We start from the raw sequence: 12,087 nt of genomic DNA on the forward strand, positions 1-12,087 counted from the left end.
CAACTAAAAGAACCCTATTTGGCCCTAACTTGTAGTCTTAAGCCTAATTTTCTCTACTTCTAGTAGCACATTTTGGAAATTTTGAAAAAAAAAAAAGAATATTTTTTTAAATATAAATCTCATAGCCAATCTTCTTTTGAAGGTAAAACACCTTTGCAAACAGATTAATAAAATGATTCACATCTATATTGTAGGTAATTCCCCCTAAAGATTTCGTTCCAAAGATTACAGCCCTGGGCTTTTGCAAATAAACTAGCTCTCCCAGGAGGGCAGTCATCTAAGGCATGAAAACCATTGCTCTGCCTCTGGTTATAGCAAAATTTAGGCCAAGGTTCTTATTACAAAACCGATTTCTTTCAGCCATCCAAATGCCAACATTCAAGAGCAGGTTTCCATAAAAGCTTGGAGAGCTTCAGTATCACTGATCCTCTTGATGAGGTTTCATTCAACAAAGGAAGATAAGGAGAGCAAGAGTTAAGGGGAGTGGGAGATAGAGCTGAATAGGTTCTTTAAAAATTTAAGGGCCCAATCTCTCAGAAGCTACGAATAATAACTCCATTTCGTAGCAACCGCCTCTGTTAAGAATGGGCCTAAAAATGCTAGCAACTAACCTGTTACTTTAGGTTCAATTTGGGTCAAAATGAGGCATTCATAATCATTGAGCAGTTAACAAAAGGAGGGTTAATTTGTCCTAACACAGAAAGCACAAGCAATAAGAAAATAGTAGCACTTATTCCCCTAGAACATGTGGAAATAGTTTGGTGAGCAGGGCAATATATGCTAATTGACATGGTATGCCTTAGTTGGAAAAGCACCAACTCCATTGGGTTTTATGCCCTTAAGGGAAGAGAAAGTAAGAAAGTACAAGGAAGGTAAGGACCAATCAGGTCTCTGATTAGAACTAATAAACTTCTTTCAGGGTAATGAGAAACCCTAATCTATCACACTCACTCAAGCTCAACCACCATCCTTTCTGTTGAATATTATTGATACAGCTCAGATTTGAGGGATGCATCAATCATGCTTTGCTCTTCCCTCCTTAACTCCGTGGAGCTTGGAAGAGTTGAAGGGAACGAGTCACATCTCCCCCAACGTTCACCAAAGATCCTCCTGTGGTCCAGTAATGGTGAAGGTCCTAGGACATAAAGGTGGAACTAGGAAACCTTCCTACAACAGAGATGAGTTCCTCTTTGGTCCTAAATGCCCTGCTCCCTTCCTTTATTTGGCCTTAAGGTCTCAGATTCTACTGTATCTTTCAGCTTTTTTCCTAGGCACCTGAATTGCTAGTTTTAACTTTGGGAAGAATACCCATGCCTTTTAAAATGGTCTTGTTCATAGTCACTCACCAGTATTCTGAAATTACTAATCTCTGAATTCTACTAGAGATTTGTTCTATTCTTTTAGAGAGAGTGCCCTTGGATGCCCTTTTAACTTTTTTTTTTTTTAAGTACAATTTTCATCATACTGGATCTAGTAAAGAAAATCATTTCCACCTCACTGCCTATACCTTTCCCTCCCAAACCACACCCAAACTTTCTCACAGAACACACACCCACTCTTATATTTCACAAAGGAAATTGCCAGTGAGAGATCAGAAAGGCAAAGGAGATTGAAAATAAAGATGTTGCCACAGACTAGGCCTCCTGGAGGCCAGGTGTTGCTAATTCAAAAGATGTTAAGGTTTGGGCTGGAAACTAAGGAATAAAACCCTATCCTAAATTCAAGACCACCACAGGCACAGCCTTGGGATGAAATGTCTGTAACACACCTGGAAATCACTGTCCGCAAAGAGACTCATCATTTTTCAGAATAAAATATTACTAGTATAAAGGTTTTTCACATATAAAAAGTAGTAGTAAGAGCTGCTAAACTTATTCAAATGCAAACTCATGCTTGATATTTGTTGAATATCAATCCTAGCTAGGACTAAATTACAGAAAGAGAACGGCAGCACTGGAGGAAATCATCTTTGACCAACAGTTAAAAAATGTGAGTTTTTGACATGGGTTTTAACTAAGTATGTGATTGTAGGCTAATAACCATTCAGGGCTTGTATCCTCATCTTTACAATGAGAGAGTTGGATTAAGTTGCCTAAATTACCTTTAACTTAAATGTTTTATTCACTTAAGCAAAAATACTTTTAATTCCATAAGGAGAATAAGTGAGAAAAAAAAAAAAAACCTTAATCAAATAAGTTCATGCTTCTAGACATTTACATACAGAAACCCTACTTCTATTCTGTTGAAAGATAAGAAGGCCAATCAAAAAGAATATCATGATTTTTCATCAAAAAAGAAAAGAAAACCACCTTGAGTTATTTCTTTTAGGGACTAAGTTTTGAGGCAATTATTCATTTTGGAACAACCATGAGATACAGTATGAAAAAAATTCCCTTTTTTGCTACATAAATGTTCTTTATTTCCTTTAAATCTACTTAACTTGTAAATTAATTAATAAATGTTGTTGTTGTTGCTGCTATTTGGTCATTTCAATCATGTCTGATTCTTCATGATCCCATTTGGAGTTTCTTGGCAAAGACAGTTATTTGCCATTTACTTCTCCAGATCACTTTTACAGATGAAGACACTGAGGCAAACAGAGTTAAATGACACACAGTTGGTATCTGAATCCAGATTTGAACTCCGGTCTTCCTGACTCCAGTCCTGGTATACCTAGCTGCCCAATTAATAAAAAGAGCACTCTTTGTTGGAAATAACATACATTTTATAAGAGTGAGAATCCTATTATCAAACTTCACTTTAGGTTAGATTTTCATCCCAAAGAACCTATATTGAGTACCTATCTCCTAAAAGTATAAAATGTTCTAGAATTAACCTTGCCCATATGCAGCGAGAATGATTTGAGTATCTTTGTGCTATAAGAGATGAAGAAGGAAAATGGTAAAATCATTGCCTTGAGGAAAATGGGATTTGAATGACTATATATGGAAACTAAATATATTCAAGGCTACAAGGATATGAATTTGGCCATATTCACTGGTAGTTTTACATACTTAAATTCATCTTTTTCAAAAACTCTATTTTAACTTTGAATTTCCCTGAACAGGAGAAATTGCAAAAATTATAAGCTGGAGATAAAAATACTTGTCATCCCCTGCTCATCAGGGATGTTGTGAATATAAATAACCGTAAATTAGCTTGGACATAACAACATATGCTTACAAACAGTATTATATTCTCTGAGATAATTGTTTTACATTTACAAGTTTTTCAAAGAATTTTTAAATAATTCAACCACTCCTTATACTCCTTACAAACCCTAAAGGTAATTATAAATGTTCATTATTATTAATTCTTATTTTCTATTAGATGTATTGCTTGTGAGCACAATTCAAAGAAAATCATAGGATCATAACAGAAATGGGAAAGACCTGAGAAATCAAATTCCCTCCCATTTTATGGATAAGGGTTGTTATTGTTTGCCTTCATTCTACAAGAGGACTAATGACATCTTGACTTTCAAGTGAATTGGATATAAGAGAGGCAGAGTTGTACAAAATCACTGATCTCACTCTCTCCTCCAGAGTCATGGAAGTTCAATGACAAGACAAAGGTCAAAATGACTGGTAATGGCCTAAATCATATAGTCATATAGATAAGGGAACCAAAAGCTCAGGGGGATTAAGTGAGTTGCCCAATACACACATTGATCAATCAATCAGAAAGCATTTATTAAGCACCTACTGTGTGCCAAGTAATTCTAATTCTAGGTGCTAGAATTAGAAAAATAAAAAAGTCAAAAGTCCTCAGGGAATCTGCCTTTTATCTGCTAAATTTGGGAACTAATACTTAAAATTCAGACCCTCTGACTCCAAATCCAGGACTTGACAAGAGGCTGCTTTTAAAAGTAAAATCTCCACAGAAGCAGCTGGATCTTGTGGAAAATGCATTGGATCTTAAGTCAAATTTACTATTTTGATTAGATAACTTTGGGTCTTAGTTGTCTTATCTGTAACAAATAAAGGAGTTGGACTAGACTCCCTTCATCTCTAAATCTATGACTCAATGCCAGCTCAATAATTGAAACTGTCCTGGACTGTATCTGGAGTCTCAATGTCAATTGTGTGTTCAGGCACTCATCTTTTGATTCATCCTTTTTGACCAGGGCACCTGGTAAAGATTCTCCTTTAGGAAGTTTTCCCTCCTTGTGTTATGAACTTTAACCCACATATCATTTTTATTTCTTCCTCCTCTTATCATCACCTTCATAGTCCTCAGTAAATTTTCCTAACCCAGACCTATTGATTTCTATACAAAAATATATTTTCTTCATAGATAAGCAATGTCACTGTGGTAACACCACCCACCCCCCTTCAAATCTGATAGTTTTCAACAGGGTATGGCTTTCCAACGCTGGATGGCAACCTCAAGTTGCATCCCAACAATTAGTCATATTGATCTTGCATTAAGACCTCAAACTCTCCTCCTCTGATATGGATGCTCTCTGATAGTCAAAAAAACCAGATAGCCCTGGAGGCAGAGCCAAGGTGTCACAGACCGGACAATAGGCCAGAAAAGTAGTAAACACACTTTTCCTTGGATCATATCAACTTGGAAGAGCTGAAAATTTACAGATCTCTAAAAGGATCTCTGAAAACAGTTGCACAAAACTGCTAAAGCTTCTACCCTGGAAACAGAACCCCACTTTAACAAAGACTTAAAAGTTGATTAGACTGGGAAAATGAGCAAACAACAGAAATAGATTCTGACTATAGAAATTTACTATGATGACAAAGAAGATCAAAACACACAGTCAGAAGAAGATAACAAAGTCAAACCTCCTATATCCAAAGTCTCCAAGAAGAAAAAAAAAAAAAAAAAAAAAAGCATTAGTCTCAGACCATGGTAGAGTTCAAGAGAGTCCAAAAAATTCAAGTTAGAGAGGCAGAGGAAAAATTGGGAAGAAAAATGAGAGTAATGCAAAAGGAAGTATAAAAGGCTAATGAGGAGAAGAATACCTTAAAAAGCAAAATTGCCCAACTGGAAAAGGAGCTACAAAAGCTCACTGAGGAAAAAAAAATCCTTAAAAATTAGAATTAAGCAAATGGAAGCTAATGACTTTATGAGAAATCAAGAAACAATAAAACCAAAAGAATGAAAAAAAATAGAAAACAATGTGAAATATTTCACTATTATGGAAAATAAATCCAGGAAATATGATTTTTAAATTATTGATCTACCCAAAAGCCATGATCAAAAAAACAAATAAAAAGCCTAGACATCATCTTTCAAGAATTTATCAATAAAAACTATCCTGGTTCTAGAACCAAAGGGTAAAATAGAAAGTGAAAGAATCCATCATCTCCTAAAAGCGATTCCAAGATGAAAACCCCCAGGAATATTATAACCAAATTCCAGAATTCCCAGATTAAGAAGAAAATATTACAAGTATCCAAAAAGAAACTATTCAAGTATAGTGGAGCCACAGTCAGGATAACAAGATATAGCAGCTTCTACATTAAAGAATCAAAAGGAGGGGCAGCTAGGTGGCGCAGTGGATAGAGCACCAGCCTTGAATTCAGAAGGACCGGAGTTCAAATCCCACCTCAGACACTTAAGAGGTCCTAGCTGTGTGACCCTGGGCAAGTCACTTAACCCCAATTGCCTCAGGAAAAAAAAAAAAAGATCAAAAGGCTTAGAATATGATCTCCCAGAGAGCAAGAGAGTTAGGATTATGACCAAGAATCAGTCACTTAACCCCAATTGCCTCAGGAAAAAAAAAAAAGATCAAAAGGCTTAGAATATGATCTCCCAGAGAGCAAGAGAGTTAGGATTATGACCAAGAATCACTTACACAGCAAAACTGAATAAATTCCTTTAGGAGGAAAATGGATATTTGATGATATAGAGGGCTTTCAAACATTTGTGATGAAAAGACCAGAACTCACTAGAAAATTTGACTTTTTTCTCAGGAGAAACATAACAGGATAATCCAGAAAGGGAAACAATAAGGGAACTAATAAAATCAATCTCTGTACATTATTCCTACATGGGATTATGATACTTCTAATTCATAAGAACTTTCTCATTATTGTGGCAATTAGGAGTATGTATAATTTTGAGTATGTTAAATTAAAAAGATTTTGTACAAACAAAACCAATGTAGCCAAGATTAAAATGGAGCCAGAAAGGTGGAAAAAAATTTTTTTAACATGCAGTGTTTCTGATAAAGGCCTCATTTCTAAAATATATAGAGAATTGACTAAAATTTATAAGAATACAAGCCATTCCCCAACTGATAAAATGGTCAAAGCATACAATTTTCAAATGATGAAATTAAAGCCATCTTTAATTAATTATATGAAAAAATGCTCTAAATCTAAATTAAAATAACTGAGGTACCACCTCACACCTCTCACTGGTTAAGATGACAGGGAAAAAGATAATAAATGTTGGAGGGGATGTGGGAAAACTGGAACACAATAAATGAATTGTTGGAGGAGTTGTAAATTGATCCAACCATTCTGAAATGCAATTGGGAACTATGCCCAAAGGGCTGCCAAACTGTGCATACCCTTTGATCCAGCAGTGTCTTTACTGAGCCTATATCCCAAAGAGATCATAAAAAAAAGGACCTATGTGTATAAAAATGTTTGTGGCAGCCCTTTTTGTAATGGCAAGGAACTGGGAATTGAATGGATGCCCATCAATTGTGGAACACATGAATAAATTGTGGTATATGAATGCTATGGAATACTATTGTTATGTAAGAAATGACCAGCAAGATGATTTCAGAAAGACCTGGAGAGACTTACATGAACTGATGCTAAGAGAAATGAGCAGGACCAGGAGAACATTGTACACAGCAACAAGATTATATGATGACCAATTCTGACAGACGTGGCTCTTTTCAACAATGAGATGATTCAAGGCAATACCAATAGACTTGTGATGGAAAAAGCCAGTTCTCTCCAGAGAAAGAACTATGAAGACTGCATGTGGATCAAAGCATAGTATTTTCACTTTTTGTTATTGCTACTAGGTTTTTTTTCTTGTTTTTTTTTTGTTTGTTTTTTGTAATTTCGCCTTTTGATCTAATTTTTCTTGTACAGAATGATGAATGTGGAAGTATGTATGGACGAATTACACAAGTTTAATCTATATAATTTAATAATTCACTTGTTATCTAGGGAGGTGGTGGGGGGAGAAGAGAAAATTTTGGAACACAAGGTTTTGCAAAAGTGAATCTTTACATGTTTTGGAAAAAATAAAATACTATTAAAAAAGTTTTACATGCAACTGGGGAAAAATAAAATATTAAATAGGAAAAAAAAGGAAAAATAGATGGCCTTACTCAAGTGGTATGACTAACAATGCAATCAGAACAGTAAGTGAATCTACCAATTATTATGAGATCAAATTAAACTAGTGTGCATAAAATTTTGATTTGCCAATCTTTAGGCCCTATGTAAATGTCAATTATTATCACTTAAACAAGTATTTAAAATTAAATGTCTATTATATGCTGTAATGTGGTTGGGACTATAAAGATATAAACAGAACAGTCCTGCCTCCCAAGAGTCTTTACTTTCATAACGATGAAGATAACAGTTACATGGCATCCTCTCTTCAGCATAGTCATATTGTTTTGGCTCAGAAATCATCAATGACTTCTTATTGCTTACTGAATCAAGTTCCAGCTCCTTAATCTGGAATTCAAGAGTTTTAAAGTCTAATTATCATCCAACCTTTCCATTCCCTATTCATATTACAGTCTTCATTTCAGTATTCTGAATTTCTGTTAATGTCAACTTTATTCCAACCCCAACCCAACTCTTGAATCATCGAACCCAGTATAGCTTGCACTTTGTTGTCATGACATCATGGCTCACTGTTCCTGGAACCTTCTATGTTCTTATAAATTTCTATCCTCTAAAACTTAACACAAATGTTATATACTCCATGAATATTTCTTTTATCTGATTTGTTAGCAAAGACTTTCCTTACTCCTAGACATAATGTTGCACTTCTTACAACTCTTTGGTGTAATATTATATTTGTAATTGTCCTCATCTCCATTTATTAATTAATTAAGCTTCACTTTGCTCATTTGTGAAATGGGGATATTAAGAAAGGCAGTAGAGTAGATAGAGCACTGGGCTTGGAGTCAAGAAATCACAAGTTCAAATACAATCTCTGATACTTAAAAATAATGCTGTGTGACCCCAGGAAAGTCACTTAAAGAACTCTGCCTGTTTAAAACTGTAAAAAGGGTTGTGAGAACCAAATGAAAAAATAACTGTAAAGAACTTGGCATAGTGCCTGGCATATAGTAAGACCTATATAAATGTCAGCTATTTTATTTTTGTCAAATCACTACAAAACATTAAATAAATACAAGCCACTAGTCTATCAGTTGTTATGCTTTGGAAATGTTTTGTTTAAGGCCTTTTGGTTTTACATCATAGTCATTTTTGAAAACTGTCTCCTCAGATTTAACTCTCCTTTGTAATATATTAAAAACAAACAAACAACTAATTGCATTAACACTACTTGGAGTTCACAAGGGTAAATGAAGAGGTAGTTATTTCTAATTTCATTTATTACCATTTAGCAGCAAATGTTTGTTAAAAAGATTTGGAGGTGAGGGGAGGAGAGGGAGAGAAGTGGGTAAATCAGCATCCACACGAAGAAAAGAAAAGTAGCCTAAATATGAAATATATTCAAATGAGGTTTATTAAAGAGTATTTTTAAACAACCAATAAATGCTTCAGGAAGACTAAAAATGGTGGAAGCGTCAAGTCTGAGTTTTAATGTGGACTTGTATAAGCAGATCTATAGATCAACTCATGGGGTGTGAGAACAAACTTGGTTATTTGTGTCAGTGATTTATTATAATTTTTCCCCAATTTCCATAGGTTCTAAGAACAGTCATTGGTATGGAGTTCTCTCTCACACTCCCAGAATTATGCTGTGGACTCATCAAGCACTGTAATTACTTCAAGACAGCTTAAAGAGAAGAAAAAGAAAGTGGAAAGGGAGTCTAACTCTGCACTTTATTGGGTCTGTTCTCATGGAGACAGAGGCCTGCTCCCAAGGCCCTGGCTAGATTCTATAAAAGATATATGTAAATTTAACCAAAGTCCAGACACACTCTCCCACTCAGATAACCATGGGAACCATAAGGGACTTCATAGCAAAACAATGAACAAAGGTAACCTTAGAACTGTTCATGGTTTGTTACTTGACAATTCTATAGAATCTAAATATGTTATGAATTGCTATGCACATGAAAATGTACTCTGCTTTTGTTTAGGACTCCATATATTAAGATATCTTATATGTGAGACAGAGGAGCATTCAATTCTACAAAACTAACATGTTGAACACATCTTATATATGAGTTTCTTCCATTTTTAATCTTCAATTTCTCCTTATATACTTACATCTTCATATTTGTATATGTTTATGTATGTATACATAAACTAGAATTGGCTAAAAGTTTTCTCATCTCTAAAACAAATATATATATATATATATGTGTGTGTGTGTGTGTGTGTGTATGTATATATATATATATATATATATATATATATATATATATATATATATATATATATATATGAAATCAGTTCCATAAGAAGGAAAGTGTTTCTAAAGGTACTCTGGTGCCTCTTCTTGTCATGTCAGTAAAGTGCAAGTTCTGCAGAGGCTACTAAAAATAGAGATTTTAATTACAATCCCAGTAACATACTATCTATTTTCCAAGTTTGTAGAAAAAAGGTTTTAAGATGATAATTTTTTTGAGAAAGGGAATGACAAGGTTAAATCTGCATGATCTTAAAGATAATCTACCAAAAAAGTAGCGGCAATCTACATTGGTGGAGAAAATAGTCATTCTGATGAAACCAGGGTGAAGTGAAATATTGAAGAGGAATGAGCAATAAATATGAGCTTACTAATGAGCATGGTTGATGCTTTTTGATTCATCAATAAATTGGATTTAAGTGAGGCAGAACTGCATAAAGCCATCAGCCTTACTCTCTCCTCCACAGTCATGACTCTCTAGTGGCATGACAGAGTCAAGACAACTGGTGATGGCTTGAGATACGGGCTTGAGATACCTTGGCATCTTCAATGTCTACCAAGTGCTAAATGCTCACTTCAACTGACTTCATGGCTGTTGGGACAAACTGTTCTCATCTGTGCATTCCACCTTCACATATTTAGGGTAGACAATTCCCTAATTCACCTATACATTTTAAGACCTCTTCAGTTACTCTAAACTTGGGGTACCCCATCTGCCGAAATGGTTTACTGGGGTGTGGCCACTATGCATGCTACAGCCTCTCGGAGCCACAGAGATTTAGGTGGTTCAGATAGACACCAGAACTGGAAAGCAATATTGAAAGGCTTAGAGCCTTCATACCAGAGGTACTAACTAGTCTTCTCTGAACATAACCTATTCCCCAGTAATGTGCAAAAAGCTTATTAGAGAACGAATAATATTATATAATCTCTTTGTGACTAGTCAAAGACATACACCTAGTGAGAAAAACCACAAAGAGGCATTCCTAGATATTATAAAGTTTTCTCAAAGTATGATACTCAGAAAAGCTCATGACAAGAGTATAGCTAGTATACAAAGGTGAAAAGTAGCTTCTATTTAAAAAAATATATTTCAGAAAATGGAAAGACAACAAGCTCAAACCCTATTTGCAAATTAATATCAACTTTATTCAGAATTAATAATCACATAATTTTAAAATTATTTTCCTGAAAGAAAAAGTACAAAAAGTAACCTTTACTTTTACAATTGCCATGAACTCTGAAAGTTTGGTCTATTGTATTGGCTATATCAGTCTTTGAAAAAAAAAGAATTCTAATAGTTCCACAATATCTAGTTATTTAATTAAAAACAAAAATATTTAAAACATTAACCATTTGTCCTTCATGATAAACAGTGCTGTCCTACAACATGTTTTAAAACTTAGCAAAATTTTAGTCACTCTGGTTAATCTTTCAAATTTTACAAATAAGTAACATACATACATACATACAAAAAAAAAATAACCTTGTCTAACTGCTTGCAGTAGTAACAAGGGAATTACACTTAGTTAAACCCAAATTAAAGAGAGTTGAATTAAGGTTGATACAAAGGAAGATATGCTCTGGATTTGCTGTCCTCTGGATTTCTTGAAGCATCAGATGAAGTGTAAAGAGTTCAAAGAACTTTTTATTACTCCTGTAAGAAATATTTTTTTCATTAAGTTAATCATGTACAATTGTCAATAAAGATATAAAAAATAAGTTATCTAGTAATAATACTAAAAATAAAAGAATGATAGAATTCTCTGGGAATTTTAATGAACTGTAATCACAATAAGAATCAAGAGTGCCATTTAGAAGTACAAAAAGACTAATGGCAACCTTAGCTTACATACAGAAAAAAACCCATAATGCCTAGAATTATGTTTTTTCTGTATATAGGCAATTATATAAATTATAAAGGCAGCAAAATTTAGTTGAACTCTGAACCCTAATGATATATTTATGGTAATATGCTATTCTATACAATGCATTTTTGGAAAGAATATGACAAACTAGGGAGTTTAGGGAAGGAAGAGAAAAGAATGTCCAAAAGACAGAACCCATGGTGAGGGACTTTGTTCCTATATTACCAGTTGAATGAATTAGGAATATTTCATCTAAAGAAAAGATGAAACGAATATGGGGGTTTTCTTCAAGTATTAGAATAGACTTGTTCTATTTGCCCTCAGAAGACAATCTAACATCAGTGAGAAGAAACTGCAGAGACAAAACAGAAATGAATGTAAGGAAAAAATTCCTAATATTTAGGAAGTGGAATAAGCTGCCTTGGCAGGGAGTGGACTTTCCTTTACTAAAAGTCTTTAAACCACGGCTACAAGGACCACTAATTAAGGATAGTCTTATTAGGAATTCCTATATAGTTACAGGTTGAGTTCTGGTATCCTTTCTAATTCAGAGTCTGTTAAATGTTCCTTTTATAAAATTAGAGCCCCAGAATTGACTACCATGTTTTTTATCTAACTTCTTACATTTGACTTAAATTCCAATACCCTCATTGCAGAGATAAAGATCTAG

At 34.3% G+C, this 12,087-nt stretch overlaps 1 protein-coding gene across 8 annotated transcripts in view; it reads right to left on the bottom strand.

The window, feature by feature from the left end:
* Positions 1 to 10,676: 10,676 nt before the first annotated feature.
* Positions 10,677 to 12,087, bottom strand: part of CCDC138 (coiled-coil domain containing 138) — a 58,479-nt gene continuing 57,068 nt past the window's right edge. For all 8 annotated transcript variants that reach the window (XR_012487836.1, XM_074299642.1, XM_074299641.1 and 5 more), the window contains one exon: positions 10,677 to 11,206. Coding sequence is in view for 7 of the 8 variants with exons in the window: in XM_074299642.1 (XP_074155743.1) it covers positions 11,041 to 11,206 (166 nt within the window). In the remaining variant the exon portion in view is untranslated. The remainder of the gene's footprint in view (positions 11,207 to 12,087) is intronic.

This window comes from Sminthopsis crassicaudata, chromosome 3, assembly GCF_048593235.1.
Source record: "Sminthopsis crassicaudata isolate SCR6 chromosome 3, ASM4859323v1, whole genome shotgun sequence".
Taxonomy (NCBI): domain Eukaryota; kingdom Metazoa; phylum Chordata; class Mammalia; order Dasyuromorphia; family Dasyuridae; genus Sminthopsis; species Sminthopsis crassicaudata.